This window comes from Indicator indicator, chromosome 23 (genome assembly GCF_027791375.1).
Source record: "Indicator indicator isolate 239-I01 chromosome 23, UM_Iind_1.1, whole genome shotgun sequence".
NCBI lineage: Eukaryota > Metazoa > Chordata > Aves > Piciformes > Indicatoridae > Indicator > Indicator indicator.
This window is the reverse complement of record NC_072032.1, coordinates 2,722,120-2,748,684: the sequence shown is the minus strand read 5'-3', so window position 1 is coordinate 2,748,684 and position 26,565 is coordinate 2,722,120. Positions and strand designations below refer to the sequence as shown.

At 44.2% G+C, this 26,565-nt stretch overlaps 1 protein-coding gene across 6 annotated transcripts in view; it reads left to right on the top strand.

Annotated features, from left to right (window-relative positions):
- The window catches only part of CTNNA2 (catenin alpha 2), a 546,312-nt gene that overhangs the window by 388,257 nt on the left and 131,490 nt on the right, over positions 1-26,565 (top strand). For all 6 annotated transcript variants that reach the window (XM_054391626.1, XM_054391625.1, XM_054391624.1 and 3 more), the window contains 2 exons: positions 577-657; positions 22,164-22,316. In XM_054391626.1, coding sequence (XP_054247601.1) covers positions 577-657; positions 22,164-22,316 — 234 coding nt within the window. The remainder of the gene's footprint in view (positions 1-576; positions 658-22,163; positions 22,317-26,565) is intronic.

Below are 26,565 nucleotides of genomic sequence, written 5' to 3'. Positions count from 1 at the left end.
ACAAAAAGCTTTCTTCTCCCCTTTTAATCTTGGTGAGGATTTTTACTTTGAGACTTCCTGCAGGAAAGTGTTTTAAGTGGAATTTGTCTTTATGCTGCACCTAATGTCTGCCACTGTGATTCCTGTTACAGCCATAGGGACCATTTTCCTTCTGTCCTCAAGCTGTGTTGCTGCTTTATTATCATGTTTAACATTCCCAGGGCCTGGCAGGATGGAGATTAGAAACTCTTAATATTCCTTTTATAGTGAAAGGTCTTGCCAGATTTTTGGAGCATGGGCTATAATATATGCACATAATTTATTGCTGGAGAAGTTCTGAACTCTTCAGTGAGTCACCTTAATTTTCCTTCTTACCACTTTAAGACTATTTTCAGTAATCTGCTGTGTCCCTCGAAGGTAAATGTATTAAAAGCATGCCATTGGAAAGAACAGTTTGGTGGAAGCAAACAAAAAGAGATGCAGAGTTTGCCTTTGATACATCTGTGATTTGTATATTTATTTATTTACTTTCTAGGAGGTGTTTGTTTTCTGGAGTATTTTCCTTTAACTCCAAAACTTCATTTTTTTTTTTAACAGACTGGAAGGAAGGAGAAGGGAGATCCACTTAACATTGCTATTGACAAGATGACCAAGAAAACAAGAGACCTTCGAAGACAGGTAACCTCTGCTTCTTGATTTCCCAAGTCATTGCTTTTCAACCTCACAATACTTTTGCCACCTCTAGAAGTATAAAGATTTCAGGCATGTTTCCCACCTGAGAGTATTCTATGATCCTATGAAAGAGCAGGAGAGCAAAAGAGGTCCTTTTTTTTCCCAAAAGAGATCATTCTAGCAGATGCTGAAATGTCTTACTGTCTTTGAGAGCTTTTTGAAATGATTTTATTTCTCTTCAGAATCAAATGAAGTTGAAGCACTCTCTTTCACTAAGTACTTACCTTAATATTGTGCACTTTTAACCGTGAGGCTTTTTAGACTTTGCTTTATGGAGGCCGTGGTTGTATTTTGTATTTGGTTTACTGTTGAGGTTCTGTTGTTGGCAGTGGTTGTGACTGAAGGCATTGTCTGGAATAATAGCACAGTACCTAGATTTCTTTAACTAACTCTGCAGGTATGTGTTGCAAAACTACTCAACTTCTAATGCTGGGTGGCAAATCAGGCTTAAAAATTGTTGGAAAATACATTCAGGGAGCACTGGATCTTTTTGATCACTTCTTGGTTTTCCAAGGAAGTCCTTGCTTTCCAACTTCAGACTACTTTTGCTAGCTATAGTGGTATAAAGGATCTGTTTCCTTCTTTAGAGATGACATTGCATTACCATAGAATCTTTGAATTATCAGGGTGGAAGGGATCTCAAGGCTCATCCAGTTCCACCCCCCAACACCATGGCCAGGGACACCTCACACTAGAGCAGGTTGCTCACAGCCACATCCAGCCTGGCTGCAAAAACCTCCAGGGATGAGGCTTCCACCACCTCCCCGGGCAACCTGTGCCAGTGTCTCACCACCCTCATGGGGAACAACTTCTTCCCAACATCCAATCTGAATTTCCCCACTTCTAGTTTTGCTCCATCCCCCCCTAGTCCAATCACTCCCTGACACCCCCAGCTTTCTTGTAGCGCCTTTCAGATGCTGGAAGGCCACAAGAAGGTCTCTTTGGAGCCTTCTCTTCTCCAGACTGAGCAACCCCAACTCTCTCAGTCTGTCCCCATAGAAGAGCAGCTCCAGCACTCTGATCATCAGTACACTTGGAATGAAGCAAAGGATTAGTATTTCCTTTGCCAAAAAATGAAAAATAAAGGGAAAATGAATTAAATTCAAAGTGTAACCTCCAATGGTCTTACTGTGTGGGAGGGTAGGCAGATTGGGCAGACCTTCACTGCCTTTGCAGCCCAGCAACTCCAGTCATAAAAACACTGGCATATGTGCCTATTTGTATTTGTTGGAAGGCTCTCACTGAAATAAGATGAAAAATGAACAGAATATGAAGAAGTTTTGTAAAGGCAGAATATTTTCCAAGCAAACTTCAAAGGTATCATATTAAATAAAGTTTCTAGGAAGATATGGAGAAAGCCAATAAATTACTGCAAAGCATAGTTTGAAACATAAAGGTTGACTTTCTTATATTACCTTTAGCACTCTGTTCAGTAATAAAAATGAAATTTGTTCAAAAAGCTTGAGATGGGAATAAACAGAAGGGAGAGAGGAAAACAAAAAGGACAAACTCACTGCAGTTTTTTCTTTACATCTCTAAAGTTAAGGCAAAAGGGATTGCCTCATTTAACTTCTTTTTTCTGCTTTGGAGCTGATATCAATTCTGCATTTTCTGTGAAAACAATTAAAAAAAAAGGCTACCTGGCTAATCAAAGGTTGTCTCTGTGAAAATGATCCAAAATCCACATAGCTGCAAGGCCAAGTAGGGACTGCAAGGTATCTTCACAGAATCACAGAACTGTCAGGGTTGGAAGGGCCCTCAAGGATCATCCAGTTCCAACCGCCTGCCATGGGCAGGGACACCTCACACTACAGCAGGTTACTCACAGCCACATCCAGCCTGGCCTTAAAAAAATTTCAGGGATGAGGCTTCCACCACATCCCTGGGCAACCTGGGCAAAAATTCCAGGGATAAGGCTTCCACCACATCCCTGGGCAACCAGTGTCTCACCACCCTCATGGTGAAGAGCTTCTTTCTAATGTCTAATCTAAATCTCCCCTTCTCTACCTTGGATCCATTCCCCCTAGTCCTGTCCTACCCAACACCCTAAAAAGTCCCTCCCCAGGTTTTTTGTAGTCCCCTTCAGGTCCTGGAAGTCCACAAGAAGGTCTCCTTGGAGCCTTCTTTTCTCCAAGCTGAACAGCCCCAACTCTCTCAGACTCTCTTCATAGCAGAGGAGCTCCAGCCCTCTTCTCATCCTCATGGCCCTTCTCTGGACACCTTCCAGCACCTCCAGATCTTTCCTGTAGTAGAGGCTCCAGAACTGGACACAGAGCTCCAGGTGTGGTCTCAGCAGAGTGGAGCAGAGGGGGAGAATCCCCTCCCTTGCCCTGCTGACCACACTTCTCTTGATGCAGCCCAGGCTCTGCTTGGCTCTCTGGGCTGCAATGCTCACTGCTGGCTCATGTTGAGCTTCTCCTCCACCAGCACCCCCAAGTCCCTCTCCTCAGGGCTGCTCTCAAGCCAGTCCCTGACCAACCTATATCAGTGCCTGGGATTGCCCCAACGCGGCTGCAGGACCTTGCCCTTGGTCTTGTTAAACCTGATGAGGTTGGCTTGGGCCCAGCTCTCCAGCCTGCTAGATAGCTATTTGAACATGATGGCTTCAGATAGAGTAGCCCTTGCAGGAATTTTGAATCATTGCTCTGTACAGCTAAAACCAGCTGGCTTCATCTCTTCCTTAACTCTCAGCAAACGTGTTTGAGGATCACATTCTTAGAGCTTATTTATTCATAGGTTCACAGAATGGTTTAGGTGGGAAGGGACCTTAAAGGTCATGTAGTTGCAGCCTCCCTGCCATGGGTAGGGACACCCTCCACCAGTAATAAAACTCTTGCAGTGGTCTTACAGACAGTCTGAGTCACTGACTCTGCTGTGTAAAGCCTAGCATCACATCTGCTGCTTGGCTAATGACAGAGGAAACATCTCCACTATTCTGACCTCCAAATTTATGGGATCCTATCTTCTGCAGCGGAGCTTGTACCATGTGTTGCCTCCCACCTCTGTTCTTATTGCTTGAAGGAAGTAGCAGACTAACACATGAGTTGCTGTTCTATGTGAGGCTCTCAGCAGTTGCCTGAATTACTCATCTCTGAAGCCAAATTTACTCTGAAACGTGATACAAAAGCAGCACCTTGCTTAATAAGTGTCTGCTGCTCACGGATGTTCAGCCCCATGGGTGTTGAATTCAGTCTCAGAAGGGCTGGAGTTTTGTAGGTCAGTAAAGTAAAGCACATGGATAATATTTTTCTCCTTGGAGGTGAAACGTTTAGTATAATTTCTGCTATTTATGAAAATTAATCCCATAAGGATAATGCTGATTCAGTTGTGACACTTGCTGATAAACTTGATCGTGAGTAGATCACAACTGTGCTGGGTTTTGCACAAGTGTAGAGGAAGAGAGACCTGGGGCTGGTGGTGCACAGAAAGATGACCATGAGCCACCAATGTGCCCTTGTGACCAAGAAGGCCAATGGCATCCTGGGGTATACTAAAAGGGCCATGGTAGCAGGTCAAGAGAGGTTCTCCTGCCTTCTACTCTGCCCTGCTGAGGCCACATCTGGAATATTGTGTCCAGTTCTGGATCCCTCAGTTCAAGAAGGACCTCAGGGAACTGCTTGAAAGAGTCCAGCACAGAGCCACAAAGCTCTGCAGGCAGTGGAACATCTCCCTGTGAGGACAGGCTGAGGGAGCTGAGGCTCTTGAGCTTGGAGCAGAGGAGCCTGAGAGGTGACCTAATTCCTGTTATGAAAGATGTGCAGGGCAGTGTTGGGAGGACAGAGCCAGGCTCTGCTCAGGGATGTCCAATGACAGGACAAGGCGCAGTGGGTGTAAGCTGGAGCAGAGGAAGTTCCACATGAGCATAAGGGAAAACTTCTTCACTGTGAGGGTGACAGAGCCCTGGAGCAGGCTGCCTGGAGAGGTTGTGGAGTCTTCTCTGGAGACGTTCAAAGTCTGCCTGAATGCATTCCTGTGTGCCCTGTCCTAGGTGATCCTGCTTTGGCAGGGGGTTGGACTGGATGATCTTTTGAGGTCCCTTCCAGCCTCTAATGTTCTGTGAGTCTGTGAAGATGCAGTCTCTGCTTTCAACAATGTCTATTCTGGCTATAGATCATTAACCTTTGGAATCATAATCAATGTTCTGCTTCATCATATGCATAATCAACAGTACCCATCTGTGCAGCTACCAAGACCTGCCTGTGCATCCCCTGCTCAATTACAGGGCATGAGGATGCCACTGAGGGCTTAGTTGGATGGCTGGGGAGAGAGGCTTCAAGATTAAGGAGAAATGAACCCCAGTTGAGATGTCAGTGTTGTACTCTTCCACTCTTTATTTTGGACTAAATCAGGGGAGAGACAAACACATTTAAATATCATAATGCCTTTTGTTTTTAATGAATCCCTTTTAAAGTGGCCTTGCTTGTCAGATTGTTGAAGCTCAATGTTACCACCATAAAACTAGGCAATCTACAAAGCAAGTTTGGATAATGGAGAAGGTATGTGCATGTCTAATGTGGTAGGCAGGCTCCCTAGCAAGGCTTTGGTAGTCAACCATCTAAGACTGCTTTTTCTTTCACTCTTCAGGTTACTTAGCTCTTTATTTCTAGTGATTTTATTTGATTACCTTCAGAACAGGGAGACATGTGAAATGAGTGTGGATGGGATACATCTCACCATTCACAGTCACAGAAATATTTCCTATTCTGAAGGAATTACCTCTTTTGTACCCTCCTGAGTGCTGGAAAACGATGATGGATGTATCTAATTCTATGTCTACATTACCTGCTAGTAAGAAAGAAGTCAGAATGAACAAGTTCTTGGAAACAGATGGGTCTCACCAACCCATAGCTATTTATTACTTGATTTTGAACAATTTGGAAAAAGCAGAGGGCTCTGTGTCTGACAAATTGTGCCAGGTGGCAGGATTTGGAGTCTTTGTCCTCCCCCCCAGTACTAAAGTCTGTTGCAAAAAACCAACCAATCAAAACCCACAAAGAAGACCCAAACCCTGAAAGCTAAACCAAGCAGTGTGTGGTACAGGAGGCTAGACCCAGCAGCAGGGTGCTTGTGGATGGCAGTTATTTTGTTTGGTTGGGTTACCTCCATGGGGGAAAAAGCAATACTGAGCCTGACTCCAGCTCATCATAGAGCAGCACACACACACAGCTCCAAGCCTCACACCTCAGTGATGACATTGAAACAAAGCTGAGCAGGAAGGACACACCAAAGAGCTTGGCTAAGACACCAAGTGGCTGCCTAGGGAGGCCCAACACGGTCTATAGATCATTTGGAGCTGCGTGGCAGGGCAGCAGCTGTGCTGCTGTCACCACTGCTGGCAGCCCACCTGTTAGTGCTGCTGCCTCCTGCCCTGCTGCCATCGACTCTCTGCCTTGTGGCCCCTTCCAGTGGAGCAGCTGAGCTTGTTCAGGCCATATTAGCAGTCAGTTTCCCTGCAAGGTGTAATCACCAAAGCCAACAGTTTTTCTCCTGAAGAGCAGCTATGTGCACTGCTCTGGCTTTTAGCAGAGTAGCATGTCTGCAAAATTCTCTACAGCAGATTGAAACGAATCACACAATCACAGAATGTTAGGGGTGGAAGGGACCTCAAGAGGTCATCCAGTCCAACCCCCTCTGCCAGAGCAGGGTCACTTAGAGCAGATCACACAGGAACACATCTGGGCAGGTCTTGAGTATCTCCAGAGAGGGAGACTCCACAACCCCTCTGGGCATCCTGTTTCAGTGTTCTGTCACCCTCACAGGGAAATAATTCTTCCTCCTGTTTCCATGGAACTTCCTATGCCTCAACATCCACCATTGCCTCTTGTCCTGTCATTGGGCATTGCCAAGAAGAGCCTGGCTGAAATGAAATCATTCTTCATTTTGGTCCATTCCAGTCAGGCTGATATTTTCTATGCCTACAAACTGAAAGAATTGTAAAGAAATTGAAAGATTTTGGTTTTTTTTACCAATGATTCCCAGTTTATACTGGAAATGATGCTCTCCCATAGCTGTTACAAACAATTCATCCACTTCCTGCAGACTTAGCTTTGTGTCGTGACTGAAACTAGGTAGAAATAGTGTTTAAAAAAGAAAAAAAAACAATGCAAAGAAAAACTTGCACTTTCTTTAAAATGAAAAAAATCCAAAAAATCACAGAATGTTAGGGGTTGGAAGGGACTTCAAAAGCTCATCCAGTCCCACCCCCCTGCTAGAGAAGGGTCACCTAGAGCAAATCACACAGGAACACATCCAGGTGGGTGTTGAATATCTCCAGAGAGGGAGACTCCACAACCCCCCTGGGCAGTCTGGTCCAGGGTTCTATCACCCTCACAGGGAAAAAATTTCTCCTCCTGTTTCCATGGAACTTCCTATGCCTCAGCTTCCAGCACTGCCCTTTGTGCTGGCATTGGGCATCACCCAGCAGAGCCTGGCTCCAGCCTCTCGGCACTCATCCTGAACTTGTTTATAAACATGAGTGAGGTCTTGAGAAAGAAATTCTGAAAACATTAAAAAAAAAAAGGGGGTGGTGGTGTTGAAAAGTCCCATTTGGATTTTTTCAGTAGTTTTTCACTTTGAAAATTATTATTTTATCAGTATGTGAAGGAATCCTAAGCTGGAAAGGGACTTTTTACAAGGGTTTGTGGAGCTAAGACCAGGGGCAATGGCTTTGAGCTGGAAAAGGGGAGATTTTGACTGGAGATTTGGAAGAATTTCTTTACAGTGAGGGTGGTGGTACATCCTTAAATAGGATTTTCACCTGTGGCAATGGTTTGCCCTTGTTATTGGTTATTTAATCTCAGATACTTTGTAGGCCACAATTTCACATAATCATCCAGAATCATAGAATAACCTGGTTGGAAAAGACCTGAAGATCATCAAGTCCAACCATAACCTCCCTGGGCAACCTGTTCCAGGGTGGTGAGACACTGGCACAGGTTGCCCAGGGAGGTGATAGAAACCTCATCACTGGAGGTTTTTAAGGCCAAGCTGGATGTGGCTGTGAGCAACCTGCTGTAGTGTGAGGTGTCCCTGCCCATGGCAGGGGAGTTGGAACTGGATGATCTTTGAGGTCCCTTCCCCCCTGACAATTCTATGATAACCTTACATCTTCCATTACACAACTCTTAGACCATGTCCCTGAGCAGCTCTTGCAAATGTCTTTTGAATGTCTGCAGGGGTCTTGACTCCAGCCTCTTCCAGTGCCTGATGACCCTTTGGTTGAAGATTTTTTTCCCTAATATACAACCTGAACCTGCCCTGGTGCAACTTGAGATCATCCTATCACTTGTTATCTGGAAGAAGAGGCTGGCTCCCCACCAGGCTTCACTCTCCTTTCAGGGAGTCATAGAGAGCCAGAAGGTCTCCCCTCAGCCTCCTTTTCTCCAGGCTGAGCAACCCCAGTTCCCTCAGCCACTCCTCACAGGACTTGTGCTCTAGACACCTCACCAGCCTTGTTGTCCTTCTCTGGACACACTCCAGGAACTCAGTGCCCCTCACAGAATCATTCTGCTTGGAAAGACCTTTGAGATCATTTAGTCCAACCATTATTTAATGCTACCAATTCTGGTGCTGTTGGCTTGGATGAATTGTCTCCCTCTTATGACTATTGATGGATAATATTGATGATGAATATTGATAGATGAAGACATTTGTTGGGCTGCAGGCATGGTATTCGTTAGACTTTCATCAGCCACATCCTGTGGCATGCCTGCCTTCCATTGCACAGCTGCAATTATTATACTCCTTACCTTTTAGTCCCTAACAGTATTGTTTGGTAGCTTGATTAGGCTGCAAGTCAAACTTTCAAAGGATAAAGGGCAATGAGGCCAATCCCTCCTGTAATTTGTTCATGGAAATTTCATTAAAAAAGAAAAAAAAAAATCCTGGGGAGAATTTCTTGGTTATACCCAGTTTTTACCTACTTCACAGGTCTCTGAAAGTGCTCAGAATCCATTGTACTTTCTCTAATGTGGGTTAGAAGAGTCTGAATTGGCTAACAAGCTTCACAGTGTTCTTAGGCTTCCTTTGTAGTACCTTTTTTACTGGCTCTTGAGAGGTAGTGTATCTCCATTTGCTCTTTATGTCACTCACTTCCACGGAGATCAAGATGTATCACTGCTGTTTATGAAAGCTGTTTACAGTAAAACCAAACCAGACCAAAACAAAAACCCCAACACTGCTTCTTTAGCACTTTGAAACCTGCAAAAATTGACATAAACTCTGGGGAGTCTATGGGGAGCCTCTCAGAACAAACCCCATTAATATTAGCTCTTGCAGCGAGAGTAAGGGGACACCTAAAACTGCAAACACAAATGTGTTCTTTGGAACAGGTTTTGTTGCAACTAACCCATACAATGCAAATTGTGTTGTGGATAGACACTTCTCTAATGTTTTCAGTTTGAGAACTCAAATGTCTGTGTATGCATAGCTTGCTTCTTTACACTAGCTAAACACTGGGAAGAAAACACAGGACCCCATCCAAAAGAGGAAACTTTATCATCATCAATTTGCAACCAGGCTACTGTCTTCTGTATGGATCAGATGACTTGACAAATGCTGCAGGGAGGGCCAGCAGTACCTAGAAATGCACTCTTACTGCCCTAAATCATGAATCAGTGATTTATTTATTTATTTAGGTATATCCTCTCTGCCTTCTACAATGCTGTGTGAAGACAAGCAAGAGTTACATTCCAGTTTTAGAAGAATAATCTGAAAAATAGGGAAAAAATATCTAGTTGCTTCTGAAGGTGAAGCTGCCTCAACTTAGGCTTATCTGTGTTGTACCAGCTCTGAGAGGTACACACCATCTGCACAGAAAGATATAAGCCCAAGGGAAGTATGAGCACTCAGGAAGCAAAACAAAACTAATATCCTCAGAAGAAAACAGAAAACCCATTTCTAGTCAAACTTAATACATATTTGATAACCAACTCCTTTTAGCTTCTTTGAGAAGCTGAACAGCACACCCAAAGGAATAAAACCTTGTATTGAGTGGGTGTGGGGAGTGGGGAAAAAAAAAAGGCAAGAGAAGCCTGAGACTTCACACCAGCTGATGGCAAGTATGGAAATTGGGTGATAATATAAGGAACCTGGTTTCCCTTCATTCTCTTTTGAAGTCAGCGGACAGCACACCTTCAGATGGTGGTTTAGGTTTTAAGGACATGCTTTGCAAAAGCTCATCTTTTTTCATGTGTATGGAGCCATGACCAGGCCACTTCTACACTTAGACACTCAGAAGCTTGGAGTTTGAAGGTGGGTTTGTGCTGGTCCTGTTACACCCAAGCTAGAGAGCCAGCCACCACTTCAGCAATAGGTGCATTTTTAGAAGGGCTGGGGAAGCAAATGCTGCCTTTCATTACCTTAAAAGTAGGTTCTGACGTGCCCTTTGCTGTAGAAAAGAGGGCACCAGTTAAGGTTATAAATCTTGACAATGGCTTTTTTTCTTTTTTTCCTTTTTTTTTTTTTTTTTTTATATTCAAGGTCTGTATAATTTAAGGAGGGCTAAAAGCATAGAATGAGAGGGTCAGGGACCTTACCCAGCTCACAGAGCATCATGAGAATCTGTAAGAGTTGATGGAGTGTTTTGAAGATGAGAAACTTCATCTAAGTGTTAAAGTAGCAGCAGAATAATCCAAGGAGGTAGCAGCAGAATATCCGAGGAGGTTATATCTTCTTACCATTCCTGGAGGTGTTCCAAAGAGGCAGAGATGTGGTGCTGAGGGACATGGCTTAGCACCAGAATGGTTGGACTGGATGATCTGAAAGGTCTTCTTCAAAATATAGTCTTGCATCAATTTTTACCTCAGATTTATTTTGTGAAGGCAAAGTTGAAGCAAGGTCACACTTGCATAGATCTGTAGGAGTCTTGCTAAGGTCGTGTTATATTACCTGTGGTGAAGTATCAGGTGTTCCCAAGGGACAGCACAGTGTGATAATATTCTCCTATTCTGTCACAGGAAAATGCTTCTTGACAAAACGTTGGTATTTCTTAAAGGGAGACAGCCATAAGTCAGCCTAACTGTCTTGGAACTCAAGGCCACCTCTGGCATCAGCCCTTGCTCATTAGCAGCTCATCACCTGCTCCTTGTTGCTTAATAGGTTGTGTTCTCATCTGCAGTGACTCTAGAGCTCTTGATGATGGAAATCTGGAAGGTGGCTTTCTGAAAGCAGTCTATCAACTGCTGATCCAGATTCCTTTCTGTGCCAGCATAGCATGTTTGTTTCTTGCATTCATTTAATCTGCATCCCAGAATCACAGAATCAATAAGGTTGGAAAAGACCTCAAGGATCATCAAGTCCAACCTGTCACCCAAGACCTCATGACTACTAAACCATGGCACCAAGTGCCACATCCAATCCCCTCTTGAACACCTCTAGGGATGGTGACTCCACCACCTCCCTGGGCAGCACATTCCAATGGCTAACAACTCTTTCCATGAAGAACTTTCTCCTCACCTCCAGCCTAAACCTCCCCTGGCACAGCTTGAGACTGTGTCCTCTTGTTCTGGTGCTGGTTGCCTGGGAGAAGAGACCAACCCCCACCTGGCTACAACCTCCCTTCAGGTAGTTGTAGACAGCAATGAGGTCACCCCTGAGCCTCCTCTTCTCCAGGCTAAACAGTCCCAGCTCCCTCAGCCTCTCCTCATAGGGCTTGTGCTCAAGGCCTCTCCCCAGCCTCATTGTCTCTTCTCTGGACATTGTGTGTACATCAGGGCTGCTTTCCTGGGTCTCTCTAGCAGCTTGTACAAAGGTCTGAGACAGGAGTCTAGTGTAATACTGCCTTATAAAGCAGAGATCATAATGCTCCCTTTGATGAAGTCCTCTACTCTCTCAGCTTCCACTGGATTTATAGCCACTCCTGAAGGCAAGAAAAGTGAATTTCACCAGCTTGGACTGAAAGAACCATCAGCCCCTTGGCACACTGTTGGGTCCTGTACCCTCTTTGTGCCTGCTCTCATTTGGTGGATTAAGTGCTGTGTTTATTTCAAGAATGTATTTTTAGAAAAATGTCTGAAAATCTGACCTAAAAAAAAAATTAGAGGCAATGAACTGTTCCTTAAATTGCCCTTAATTGTGATTTTGACTTGAACTGATTTGGATGCACGTGCCTTTGTCTCCCTCAGAATGCTTTTCTTCTAGATGTTTATCACTGTGACATTGAGGATTTTATGGTGCTCTGAAGTGCTTCAGAGGAAATGGAGAGAGTGTTTTCCTACTGCTGATTTACTCTTTCAGGTCTGCAGTAATTTCCTTACAGCCTAATTATAAGGCTGGGTTTAATTTACTCTCCACATTAATGTTTACTGATGCACATATGGTGCCATAATTCAGGAGGCTATACCCACATCAGGTAGTTTTGTGTAAGATTTTCATCAAAAGAAGGAAACTTTGATCTGCAGCATAATATTTAGAGTGTAGTAGCTATGGCTGCCCCTGCTTTTTTTGAAAGAGGGATATGATTTACTTCTTGATTTTTAATCTGAAGGAAGTTGCAAGAGTTGGGGGTTAGCCTTTCAAAGTGGTTTCTGAGGAATTATGAGGCAAAACTTGGTGACAGCTCTACTGCCTTAGAGTAGATTACTGCACATAGTTTGTCTATAATTCTTCAATTAATGAGTCTGTGTTGTGGGTTTAAGACTAACCATAGCCCCTATTTAGCCCCTTCAAGGGGAAATGGTAATCTTTTGTTATTTTATACCAAAAGCCTTGCATCTCCTATATAAACAGGTTGCAGAGTCAATTTGTCCCCAATTATTTTTTTCATATAATACCCTGTATAATTTATTATTTAATAAACCATACCATATCATTATTGAGTCCAACCTCCTTGCCAAAGCAGGATCACCCAGGGCAGGTAACACAGGAACGCATCCAGGCAGGTTTTGAAAGTCTCTGGAGAAGGAGACTCCACAACCTCTCTGGGCAGCCTGCTCCAGGGCTCCAGCACCATCACAGCAAAGAAGCTTCTCCTCATGTTAAGGTGGAACCTCCTGTGTTCCAGCTTGTACCCTTTGTTCCTTTTCCTCTCACTGGACACCGCCAAAAAGAGCCTGGAACCTTCAGCTGGACACCCACCCCTCGGATATTGATAGACATTGATCAGATCCCCTCTCAGCCTTTTCTTCTCCAGACTAAAAAGCCCCAGGGCTCACAGCCTTTCAAAATAATAAATAAAGCACAATTCTTTATCCTTCTGTTATTGTGGGTGTTCTCCTCTTCCCAAATAAAATAAAAAGTGAAATCAATGGGGATGAAGTACCTAAGGACTTAGTAAGTGGGGTCTTCTGTGCTTCTGACTGTAAACTGTTTGGAGGAATGCTTTGTAGTGACCTATGGCTAAAAGGAATGGGGGGGGTTGTGTGTGTATCTTATGCTCTTTCTAATTTCTGCTCAAAAGTTGTCATTTCAAGTTGCTTTCCGTTAATAAAGTCATCCTCAGTCTTTTCCTGACTAGGGAAGTTTCTCTTTAGAGAGAAGAAAGCTCACCCATGGGAAAACAGATGAAGCAGCATGATCAGTCTGAACCAGCTTTTCTTCCTTTTTGTCTTAGGGTCAAATAGAATCATAGAATGGACTGGGCCAGAAGGCACCTCCAAAGGTCATCTACTCTGACCTCCCTGCAGTCAGCAGGGACATCCTCAAGCAGATCAGGCTGCCCAAGGCCTCGTCGAGCTTCACCTTGAGTATCTCCAGGGATGGGACCTCAACCACCCCCCCGGGCAACCTGTTCCAGTGTTCCACTACCCTTGTAGTAAAGAACTTGTTCCTAACATCCAATCTAAATCTGCTCTTCTCCAGCTTAAAGCCATTGTCCCTCATCCTGTCCCTGCAGGCCTTTGCAAACAGTCTCTTTCCATGCTTCTTGTAGCCCCCTTCAGGTACTGGAAGGTCTTTATTAGGTCTCCCCAGAGCCTCCTCTTCTCCAGGCTGAACACCCCCAGCTCCCTCAGCCTGTCCTCCTAGCAGAGCTGCTCCAACCCCCTGAGCGTTTTCATGGCCCTCCTCTGGACCTTCTCCATCAGGTCCATGTCCTTCCTATATAGAGAGCTCCAGACCTGTACACAGTACTCCAGATGAGGTCTCACCAGAGCAAAGTGGCAATCTTTCTGTGATGTATTCCAGACATCTGCAGTTTGGGTGTCCAAATGTGATACATGCTGAAAATGTTCATCTTTTTGTTGTTCAATCTATCGAGACACAAGTGATGGCATTGGTGTCCACATCCCCCAGTCAACCATTTTTTGGTCCCATCTTCATCATTAAGGGAATTGGGCATCACTCTTATGAAAAAAGACTGAGAGACCTGGGGCTGTTTAGCCCAGAGAAGGGCAGCCTGAGAGGGGATCTGATCAATGATTATTAATATTAAGAGTGGGTGTCAAGAAGAAGGGGCCAGTCTCTTTTCACTGTTGCCCAGCGATAGGACATGGGGCAATTGATACAAACTGGAACACAGAAGATTCCACCTCACCATGAGAAGAAAATTCTTTACTGTGATGGTGCTGGAACCCTGGAGGAGACTGCCCAGAGAGGTTGTGAAGTCTCCTCCTCCATAGACTTTCAAAACCCACCTGGATGTGTTCCTGTGTGACCTGCCTAGGGTGACCCTGCTTTGGCAGGGGGGTTGGGCTAGATGATCTTCAGAGCTCTCTTCCAGCCCTTACCATTCAGTGATTCTATAGGTTATAGCATGCAGAATTGACTAAAACTTTCTCTTTAGCACTAGAATGCAGTAGCTTCTAATGGTCACTGCCTTATTCTCCAGAACTCAATTTCACAACATATTAGAGGAGACACACTTTAACTGCTGTGAAGAAGGTTTTATTTTCATCTCTTTCAATTAAATTAATACCTATCTGGATGTGCTCTGCAGCTGCAAACTGGAGTTTGTAATGCACATTAAGCAGAAAATGGTGAATAAAGTGTTTCTTGGTAAGCTTTTGTTACAGATAGCTTTCCACTGCCCATTTTTATAAAGTTTAACAATCTGTTAGAGTCATTAATCTCCTGCTGTGACTTTACCTTCCAGTGTCAGGATTAGACATTTACTTCTTTACTGGACTGTAAGTAGCACTGAGACATTTTGGTCCTAAAACTGTTGCACAGCTATGGAAAACCATCATTTCAGTGGGCAGTTTAACCTCTTTGAGATGTGAACTGCCAACGATAAACCAGCCCTGAATAGTGCTTAGAACAGTAAAACATGATGCCATCAAACCCAGCAACCAACTCTGTGCACCATAAACTGACTGAATTGACTGAACTGGAAAGGCATAAAATCTGCCATGTGATAAACCAGTCATACTTTAAAAAGTATTTGCAGGTCTTGATGTTTTCCTTTCACATCTTTGTGTTGGTCTGGCAAAATGAGTCTTTCTTGACTGTGTGTGCTAATTAATAAAGTTTTCTAGTAGAGGAATTTATTTGACACAGGTTGATTTATCAGCATTTCCAGATTTACTGGGGAAAATGGGATAAATCCAAGGGTGATTTTAGCAGCAGTTGATGTAACAAGTGACTTAGTAAAACAGTGACTTAATTATGGGTTGGAGGATGACAAGAATCATGGTAACTTATTACAAGATGTCTCCAACCCAAGTATGTGAATAAAGAGCCACAGAAAGACAGCAATGTGCTCTTGTGGCCAAGAAGGCCAATGGCATTCTGGGGTGGATTAGAAAGGCTGTGGTGAGTAGGTCAAGAGAGGTTCTCTCCCTCTCTGCTCTGCCCTGGTGAGGCCACATCTGGAATATTATGTCCAATTTTGGACCCCTCAATTCAAGGAGGACCTCAGGGAACTGCTTGCAAGAGTCCAGCACAGAGTCACAAAGATGATGAAGGCAGTGGAACATCTTCCTTACATGAGCCTGAGGGAGCTGAGGGCTCTGTAGCTTGGAGAGGAAGAGCCTGAAAGATGACCTCATTGCTGGTGATAAACATGTGCAGGGGGAGTGCCCAGAGGATGGCACATGACTTCTCTCTCATGACCCAAGAGGGTCAACTGACAACAAGGAGAGGAGTAGGAGCCAGGCATGCTGAAGGGTTGCCACCATTCTGTGGTCAACTTCAGGAACTGATTGTCCTTGTTGTCCCCAAAGAACAGTGGTGGCAGCAGCCAGGTATCTTAAGGAGGTGCCTTAATACTCTGGTCCCTGGCCTGTCACAACCTGTACTGCTCCAGGGGATGCTGTGTGGCACAAGGAGAGCAGTTGCACCTTGTCTGAGTGGCCCATGAGTGGGGGCAATTGTACCACCACAGTGACAAAAGGAATGAGGCAATATTTGATGTGCTTTCTCTTCTAACAACTAAAGTTTCATCTGCTGGAATCTACCCATGCTTTGAAGTCACCTCTAACTAAAAATTCACTTGGAGGGGGAAAAGAATGATCTAAAGCATTGCTTCTGATGTTTCATAATATTTACATTGGCGTGCAGGGGAAATGAAGGCATTGCAAAGCCCTTTGTGAGTGTACACAAGAGCACGAGATCTCATGCTGTTCTTAGAGTAAAGCTTGGTGTGGTTTTGCCACATGTTTTATGGCTATTTCAATTCAAGTCAGGGAATTCTGCCATTCCCTTCTGAACTGAAGTGGGTTGGATGCAGGAGGGAAATCTCTGGATGCTGAGGCACCGCTTTGGCTGGACCTTGTGGCTGTATGCAGAGCAACATAGGAGATTGGTTTCCCAGCAGTTATTTACCTTGATGAATAGCCCTAATTGGATCAGATAGACTGGTAATGCTGAGCTAATACTTTCAAATGTCTTGTCTTGTGCAATTAATATTACCTTGTCATGCCTCCATTGCAGCTATTGGATGAATGTCTTAGGTTTGTACGCCTGTCACATCTAACAAATGATTTTGTCGAGCCCTCCTTTATAGCCTGTGGTGATGGATAGCAAAATTTGTGGTCTCCTGCATATCTAAAAGGCCTTAACTACACCTTTCAGCTTCAATGCACGGGCATCCTAAAACTCAGCTAACCAATTCCTGAGGAAATTATCGTGCACGTTTACCTGTGGGGTTAGAAATGTGCTACTGACACCTGTGATTAGCACAGCACAGCAAAAGAGAATTTGGTAATTTTATGTTTATCAAACCTGTGACAGAATTCAGGTAGTTGGTGGTTTGTTGGTGTTTTTTTTGTTTTTTTTTTTTTTAGCTGCTGCAACTACAGAAAGCAACATGCATCTGCCATTAGAAAGAATAAATCCCTTTTATTAATTCATTTGTCATTCAGATACAACCCTGCTGTACTTTTATGATGGTACCCCCCCCCCCCCCCCCCAAATGGCAGGTTAGGTGATGCTCTTATTGGCCTTTTGATGGATTTCTAGTATGTGGTGGTAGACTGAAGGTATTTAATACTGATGAAAATAAGCTGTGTACTTAAACAGCCTGAGACTCTCCGTGCACTTCTGTGGGGCATATTGTTATAATCAGATCTATAATACCACATTAACCTTGATTAGATATTGAATTGCTTCTTCACTGAGCACCACACTTTGAAACAGATCCCTCCTTATGGATATAAAGGTTACAAAAAGGGATAGAAACAGGAAAATGTCAGTGTTTATTTAGGATTTAAAGTAGCTTTTTTTTTAGTGCAGTGGCTGGTAGTGTAGGTTGTGTTGATAAGAGCATTTAAACTGAGCAAGTGTTAGTTTGGTTTTGGTGGTTCTTTTTGTACTTTGGGGGTTTGTTTAGTTTTTTTTTGGTTTGGTGGTGGGTTTTTGTGTGTGTTGGTTTTCATGTTTTGGGTTTTTTGTGTGTGTGTGTGTGGGTATTTGTGGGTTTTTTTTTATTATTATTATTAGTAATTTAAATATTTTCCCTGAGAATGAGATGGAAACAGCATGGGATTTAAAAAGCCTTTGTGTGTTCTTTTGCCACCATTTAGCATATTTGCATAGAATTTTTGGGTTGGAAGGGTCTTCTAAAGGTCATCTTGTCCAACCTCCCTGCAGTAAGTAGAGGCACCTCCAGCTAGAACAGGTTGCTCAGAGTCCCATCAAGCCCAACCTTGAAATGTCTCCAGGGATGAGGCCTCCAATGCCTTCCTGGGTAACCTGTTCCAGTGCTCCCCCACACTCAGAGTAAAGAACTTCTTCCTAATGGTCAATCTAAATCTACCCTGCTCTAGTTTCAAACCATTGCCTCTTGTCTACTGCTAGAAGCCTTCATAAAAAGTCCCTCCCCAGCTTTCTTGCAGGCCACCTTCTGGTACTGGAAGGCTTCTAGGAGATCTCCCCAGAGCTTCCTCTTCTCCAATCTGAACAATCCCAACTCTCTCAGGCTTTGTATAAGAGGTGTTCCAGCCCTCTGATCATTTTTCTAGTCTTCCTCTGGACATCATGTCCATGTCCTTGCTGTGTTGAGGACCATTTTGATCCAATGGACTTGAAAACATCTCACTGTAGGTATTGAACTGAGGTGTCTAACTTGGGATCAGAGCTTCTCAGCATGTGCTGGGAGATGGACATCTGCAGAGGGTAATTAAGCAAATGTGAGCCAAGCCCTGTGACAGGATCTCTCCCTTAATGCTGGCTGTATATGACAGCCTTCATATAGTAGGGTAGGGTCAGTGCGTGCACTGATGGAAGTCTGTCAGCCAGACAATCACAGAATCACAGAATGTTAGGGGTTGGAAGGGACCTAGAAAGCTCATCCAGTCCAACCCTCCTGCCAGTGCAGAATCACCTAGAGCAGATCACACAAGAATGCATCCAGGTGGATTTTGAATATCTCCAGAGAGGGAGACTCCACAACCCCCCTGGGCAGCCTGTTCCTGTGTTTCTCAGTGAAATAACTTTCCCTCATGTTTACATGGAACTTCATGTGCCTTAGCTTCCACCCATTGCCCCTTGTCCTGTCATTGGTCATCACCAAGAAGAGCCTGGCTCAATCCTTTCAGCACTCACCCTTTACATATTTATAAGTAACACAGTGCTGTGCTGCTGCACACTTAACATCTCAGTGTTCTGTGGGGTTTGTGGTTGTGTTTGTTTGTTTTTCCCCAATGTTTTGATGTATTTGTGGCATTATTAGTATTTGTCTTTGTAGTGAGGTCATAGAACTGTTGAGGTTGGAAGAGATCTTTGAGATCATCAAATCCAATCGCTCTCCTAGAGCTCACAATCCCACCACTGCTGCTAAGCTATTACCACTAAACCACATCCCTCAGCATCACATGCATGTGCCTTTTAAATGCCTCCAGGGATGGTGACTGCACCATCTCTCTGAGCAGCTTGCTCCAATGCTTCAGAATGCTTTCTGTCAAGACATTTTTCCTAATATCCAACCCAAACCTCCCTTGGCACAACTTGAGGCCATTTACTCTTGTCCTGTCGCTTGTTGCATGTGAGAAGAGACCAATCCCCACCTCACTCCAGCCTCCTCTGAGGTAGTTGTAGAGGACAATGAGGTCTCCCCTCAGCCTCCTTTTCTCCAGACTAAACCACCCCAGTTCCCTTAGCCCTTCCTCATAAGACTTGTCTACAAGGCCCTTCACCAGCCTTGTTGCCCTTCTCTGGACATGCTCCAGCAACTCCCCTTGTAGTGAGGGGCTCAAAACTGAACCCAGTGTTTGAGGTGTGGCCTCACCAGTGCCAAGATGGTACCAATGAGAACTATTCATGGATCAGGATCTTGTGGTGTAAGATGCTGTGTGAACAGCCCCAAAGGATGGTCTGAAAGAGCTTCAGTACAAGAACAAAATCAGAGTCACTGAGTGAGTGTCAGCAGATTGATGAGAAAGAAAGAAGGTATGCAGGGACAGGGAGTGACAACCACACACCAGCTTCCTAACTGTTGGATCTGTTCTCTTTTTGTCTTGTCTCCTCACCTTGTTACTGTGATAGTGTAATTAATCCATTTGGAAATGGAAAAAATACTTTCCAGGTGGAATCTGAGTAGAATTAAATTTTAATGGGAATTAAGAATTGCTGCTCTTAATACGCTGCCTGCTTTAAGGGAGAGAGAGCTACAAGGAGTATCTCCTGCAAACAATAAGCTCCTTGGCTTTGCTTGTTTTGTGCTGCACCACTCAGGGGGTGAATGGAAACATTCAAATCTGACTTTCTTCTTCTTCAAGTAGAGCTGACACCAGCAAATGCAGCTGGGATCATGTATTTACAGTGCCTAACAATATACCAGTTTTCAGTGTGATTTGGTGTGGTGATGACACCTTGTCTTGCTAGAGCTTTCTTGTCTGCACTGCAAAACAGAGAAAATTACCTTTCCTGATGTTTCATCTAACTAAAAATGCATGATTTGAAGAGACTAATGGCTAGCCAGACCTCCAGGCTGAATAGCTCACAGCATGTTGTGTTCCGAATCCTCAGTTTTTCATTCTTAACAACCAAAAAAAGCTGGAGAAAACATGTTGAAAATGTTTCTGGTCTGTATCCCATACAGCAATTCAGTTTCTAGGAAGAATTACTTCAGATTTTGGTCATCTTTCTGGCTATCTTTCACGCTTTGGTGAAGTTTGATGTTCTTTAGCAGTTATTAGCAAGGTAGAGAAGCAGCTAGTGACATCATTCTCACAGTTATACTGTTTCAAATGGGTGTTTGTTATGAAATAACAGATGTTTAATCCTCAGCAACTTGTTGGATGTTTATTTTTTTTCCTTTAAAGTATAATATGTTTTCCAGTCCACCTGGAAAATGCTTACAGAGGATTTTCTGTTCCTGAAATGGCCTTCCAGTACCTGAAGGGGGCTACAAGAAAGCCGTGGAGGGACTTTTTACAAGGGCTTGTAGTGATAGCACAAGGGGAAATGGCTTTGAGCTGGGAGAGGGTATATGGAGACTGGAGATGAGAAGGAAATTGTTGACAGTGAGGGTGGTGAGACACTGGAACAGGTTGCCCAGGGAGGTTGTGGATGCCTCATCCCTGTTCAAGGCAAAATTGGATGAGGACTTGAGCAACCTGGGATAGTGGAAGGTGTCCCTGCCCATGGCAGGGAGGTTGGAACTAGATGTGATCTTTAAGGTCTTTTCCAACCCAAACCATTCTATGATCCTGTTCATAGCTGTTGGAGGTATTTGGAAGAGAATCTGAAGCACAAGGCATGTGCTAAATCTCATTGCTCATTATCCTACTCAAATCTCAAATACTTGTTACTACATGGAGTACTATTCAGCTGCAAGATTTGGAGAAGGCTTAGAAATACTCAGGCTAATATTTTTAATGGTTATTTGAAGCTAATCTCTTTAATCCATATTTGGCTTATAAGTGAGCTGGACTGTGTTTTAAAGTAGAATGAAGCTTTCAGTTCTCATCAGTTTGTAATGTATTGTGTGGTTAATCACTCTTGTCCTGTATGGATCCTTCCAGTCCAGTAGAACCAAATGTGTCAGCATGAATCTCAGGAGGGTTTGGCAGAGCTGAAGCCCTGAAGTGTTTGCTATTTGTATGCTTGCTGCAAATACAAAAACTTGGTGGAAAGAATCACAGAATGTTAGGGGCTGGCAGGGACCTCAAAAGCTCATCCAGTCCAAGCCCCTGCCAGAGCAGGGTCACCTACAGCAGATCACACAGGAACACAACCAGACAGGTTTTGAATATCTCCAGAGGAGACTCCACAACTCCCCTGGGCAGTCTGTTCCAGTGCTCTGTCACCCTCATGGTGAAAAAATGTTTCCTCCTGTTTCCATGGAACTTCCTATCCCTCACATTCCACCTCTGCCCCTTGTGCTGTCATTGGGCATCACTGAGCTGAGCCTGGCTCCAGCCTCTGGGCACTCATTCTTTATAAATATCATAGAATCAACAAGGTTGGAAAATACCTCAGAGATCATCCAGTCCTTCCTATCACCCAACACCTCATGACTAACTGACCCATGGCTCCAGGTGCCACATCCAATCCTTTTTTGAACACCTGCAGGGATGGTGACTCCACCACCTCCCTGGGCAGCACATTCCATGGCCAATTACTCTTTCTGGGAAGAACTTTCTCCTCACCTCCAGCCTAAACTTCCCCTGGCACAGCTTGAGACTGTGTCCTCTTGTTCTGGTGCTGGTTGCCTGGGAGAAGAGACCAAACCCCTCCTGGCTACAACCTCCCTTCAGGTAGTTGTAGAGAGCAATGAGGTCTGCCCTGAGCCTCCTCTTCTCCAGGCTAAACAGTCCCAGCTCCCTCAGCCTCTCCTCACAGGGCTTGTGCTCAAGACCTCTCCCCAGCCTCATTACCCTTCTCTGGACACATTCAAGTCTCTCAATATCCTCCTTAAATTGAGGAGCCCAGAACTGGACACCCCTCTTCTCCAAGTTTAAGAGACCCAGCTCCCTCAGTCTCTCCTCATAAGAAAGAAAAAAGAGCCAAACTCTCATCCAGTGCAGAGAGATGCAGCACAGCAGTGCTTAAATGCAAGCAGCCAAAGGATGCAGTGGGGCTGTGTGTGTTGATAATTTTGCTTTTATTTACTGCTCTGTTTTCTTCTGTCACAGCTACGGAAGGCAGTAATGGATCATATATCAGACTCATTCCTGGAGACCAATGTCCCATTGCTGGTTCTCATCGAGGCTGCCAAGAGTGGCAATGAGAAAGAGGTGAAGGAGTACGCTCAGGTCTTCCGTGAACACGCCAACAAGTTAGTTGAGGTAAGTGACCTTATTGACACACCTGGACTTCCATCTTGCCTCTGCAGGAGAAGCAGGAAAAATTCTGTGCTGGCTGAAATGTGGGATTGTGTTTCTGTGGCAGAGGCTTCAGGAGTTTTGGTCAGCTTTCTCCTGGTGATTGCACCGCAGAAGTCTGGATGAGTGGCAGAGGGGAGAATGTGCTGTGTTGTAGTTGGTCATTGAAGCACCTGAGCATGTTAAAGATGGTATTTCCAGTATTTTGTCAAAAGACATGAGCAAAAAAAGTCATTTCAGCTCAGTTTTACTGACAGTAGGATAGAACTTAGTCTCTGTTAGGTAAGAAGCCACATAGGTGCTTCACAAAGCACTGTAGTACGGTGGTTATGTGCTGCTGGGCCAAAGGCTGCTCTAGATCTAAAAGCTTGTCAGGCTGGACTAAAATAGGGGTGAGGACATAGAGAGAAAGCATACTTCTGAAAAGTCAGTATTAATCATAGGGGAATGTCTTTCTGAGGAGATGTGCTGTGTGAAGACAACAAATGGTAATTTCCTGTCTTCAGGAATGACATTGAAATAGCTCTGCTCTACCATGAGGAGTATAAAACACAATGATTGGCACTTGGATGCTCCTTGAATGGCCTTCTAATAAAATAATGATAATGTTCTCACAGTTTGCCTTTTAACAGATCAGTAACTATGAAAAATGCTTCTATTTCTTGAAGACACACAGAACTCAGTGATTTGTTTGGGACTATTCTGTGGCATCGTTAACTGTTCTGTGCCTGCATTGTTTTGAAGCATGGGTAGCCCCTTTGCAACATCCTTTCTCTCTAGCCATGCCATGCAGTCTTCAGCAGAGGAAAATGCTTTTAGCTGTAGTGTGGTGGACTGAAATTCCCCTCACACTTTGACAACAGCAGACTAGCTCAGTTCAGAAGCAAATGTATTTACAAGCAAGAACTACAATCTGCAATGGAATGCAATTAATATGTACAAATATACAGGATTTACAATGCTTACAGATGTGTACAATTAACAGAAACAGCACAAACCCCAAAGCCAGGAAAGCTGCCCCCCTGCCTCCCGCTTCTCTGCCTTCCCCAGACACCCCTGGCAGAAGGAGGAAAGCCAAGAAGCAGAGAGGTTGTTAGAACTTAGCTTTTCAAGGTCAGTATGCAAGTGTGTTATCTTTGAAAGCAAAGCCAGAAGGGAAATGCAGACTGCCCAGCAGAGAAACACCAGACAGACTAGCAGACAGACTGTACTTTGTTTTGAGTACCGACTCTTAAACATTTCTATCTCTTCAATGGAAGTGTTTAGAATAATCCTTATTTTGCTTTCTTACACCCAGTTGTGATTTATTTACATTCTTTTCTGCTCAAACTCTATCAAAAGAAGTTAAAGGCATAGCCTTAAACCCATCACAACAAGCATTGAACTACACCTTTGAGTGGCTTCTGTTCTTAAAACAGGCACTGTCCTAATTCTCCAGCACCTGAGCAAGGAGTAAGGGCTGTGAGTTTCTTGGCTGCAACTGAATAAAGCTAGAGAGATCCCTGACAAAATGTCTGAGGAAGTATTTGTAAAGGGGGTAAAGTGGTGTTCTGGAGCATCTCACTCTTCCCATGGGACTCAGAATACCTCATTCAGAGTCTGGGAGTCAGATGTTTGCTATGGTACTTCACTTGTAGGCACCTAAAGGTATGTCCTGGGGTTTAAAAGCTCTGGATGGATTCAGTCCAGTGCTGAATGCAATAAACTGTTACTGTTTATCTGCACTGATTTATACAAGGATTTGTTACTGCTCCCTGGTGACTGGTGCTGTGGCAATGAAAAAATCAGTAGCCAGTAGGTACCTGAAGAGAAAAAAAAAATGACCAAACAGAAAACCCCTCCACAACTCTCATTGTGGTATTGTAGTGGCTGTCAGAGTTTGTGGCCTTTTCCATAACAGGCACTGAACATGTGGTTATCATTACAGCACTCCCTTTCTCCATGGATTTGCAACCAGTTGTTGCAATTACAGGTTGAATAGTATTTTAAAGAAGCCAAAAGTAACTAAGTGATCATGTTTAGAGTTACTAAAAGGTAATGAGGTGAGAGAAAGAAAGATACCTTTTAAAGGCTTTAGTTGAAAACAAAACACAAAGCAACACTACCTCTCATCTCAAAAAACTCTCATTGAGCTGGAAGAGACCCAACAAGAGTGGCTATGTGGTTATTTATTTAATTTGGGGGTTGCAAGTCTAAGATTACATTGGAATTGTACTTCAGAGCAAACTAGAGCTTGGATGCTGATTTTGAGCATTATGTTGTCATCTGTAGTTACCCCACCAATAAAATGATGATGGTAACAATAGGTCATGGAAGGATAGAATGATTTGGGTTGGAAGGGACCTTAAAGAGCATCCAGTTCCAATTCACCTGCCGTAGAGAGGGACACCTTCAGCAAGACCAGGTTGCTCAAGGCCCCATCCAGCCTGGCTTTGAACATTTCCAGGGTTGGAGCCTCCACAGCTTTCTCTGGTCAAACTGTTCCAAAGCCTCACTGCCCTCATGGACATTACATGTCATGACTGATATTTTTATTCCATTTAGGTTGTTCCACACTGAGAGGCAGATCCTTGTGAGTCTCTGACATCTGGTTCTACTCTGTGTCCTTTTCCAAGGGTCAGTTCTTCTAGATAGAGCCTTGACTTTTATCTTTCAGGATTTTTTTCTGGGTTGGGTAATAAAGCATCTTGAAGAAATTAATTTCTAGTGCCAGAGGAATTTTGAAACTCAAGTTTCAAGCTTTTTGAAACTGGACAAGAAAAATCTGGAATAGATTGATATCCCTTGTCCACTAGAATTTTTTTTTTTTTTGCACTTAAAATAAGTTTCTTCATTTTTTACTTAATGATGCCCAATCATAGAATCAACAAGGTTGGGAAAGACCTCAGAGATCATCAAGTCCAATCTGTTACCCAGCACCTCATGACTAACTAAACCATGGCTTCAAGTACCACATCCAATCCTTTTTGGAACACTTCCAGGGATGGTGACTCCACCACCTCCCTGGGCAGCACATTCCATGGCCAATTACTCTTTTTGGGAAGAACTTTCTCCTCACCTCCAGCCTAAATTTCCCCTGGCACAGCTTGAGACTGTGTCCTCTTGTTCTGGTGCTGGTTGCCTGGGAGAAGAGCCCAACCCCCACCTGGCTACAACCTCCCTTCAGGTAGTTGTAGACAGCAATGAGGTCTGCCCTGAGCCTCCTCTTCTCCAGGCTAAACACCCCCAGCTCCCTCAGCCTCTCCTCATAGGGCTTGTGCTCGAGACCTCCTCCCATCCTCATTGCCCTTCTCTGGACACATTCAAGTCTCTCAATGTCCTTCTTGTACTGAGGAGCCCAGAACTGGACACAGTACTCAAGGTGTGGTCTAACCAGAGCTGAGCACAGGGCAGGATGACTTCCCTGCTCCTGCTGGCCACACTATTGCTGATCCAGGCCAGGATGCCATTGGCTCTCTTGGCCACCTGGGCACACTGCTGGCTCCTGTTCAGCTGCTGTCACCCAGCACCCCCAGGTCCCTTTCTGCCTGGCTGCTCTCCAGCCACTCTGTCCCCAGCCTGTAGTGCTGCTTGGGGTTGTTGTAGCCAAACTGCAGCACCTGGCACTTGGACTTGTTGAATGTCATCATGTTGGACTCTGTCCATCTGTCCATCCTGTCCAGGTCCCTCTGCAGAGCCCTCCTACCCTCTAACAGATCAACTCCTGCCCCCAACTTGGTGTCATCTGCAAGCTTACTGATGGAGGACTCAATCCCCTCATCCAGATCATCAATAAAGATATTGAACAGGATTGGGTCCAACATTGATCCCTGGGGGACACCACTAGGGGTGGTGTCACCACACAGTGGTGTCAATGCAGATGGTTTTGTGGGTCAAGTGTCTTGCAGACAGTAAAAAGTAGTTTAAAGATGAGGCATGATCAAGTCACTATGAAATGTAAGATCCTTTCCCAGGCATGGGGCCAGGATTGCCTGCTAATATATGCAAGCACAGTTCCACTGAAGTATGTGGAGCTGCACTTGCTTATGATAAAGGCATTTGGCACTGCAAATCCAATGCTGTGAAAACGCTGTAATATTAATCATTAATTTTAAAAGCAGAATCTGAGTTTCTGGGCTGCCTTGCCAGCCAAGCTCGATAGAAAGTCTATCAAAAGGTCAGGGAAAACAACCCATGTTTTAATGCTTCTTTATGTAGTAGCTACATTTTAACC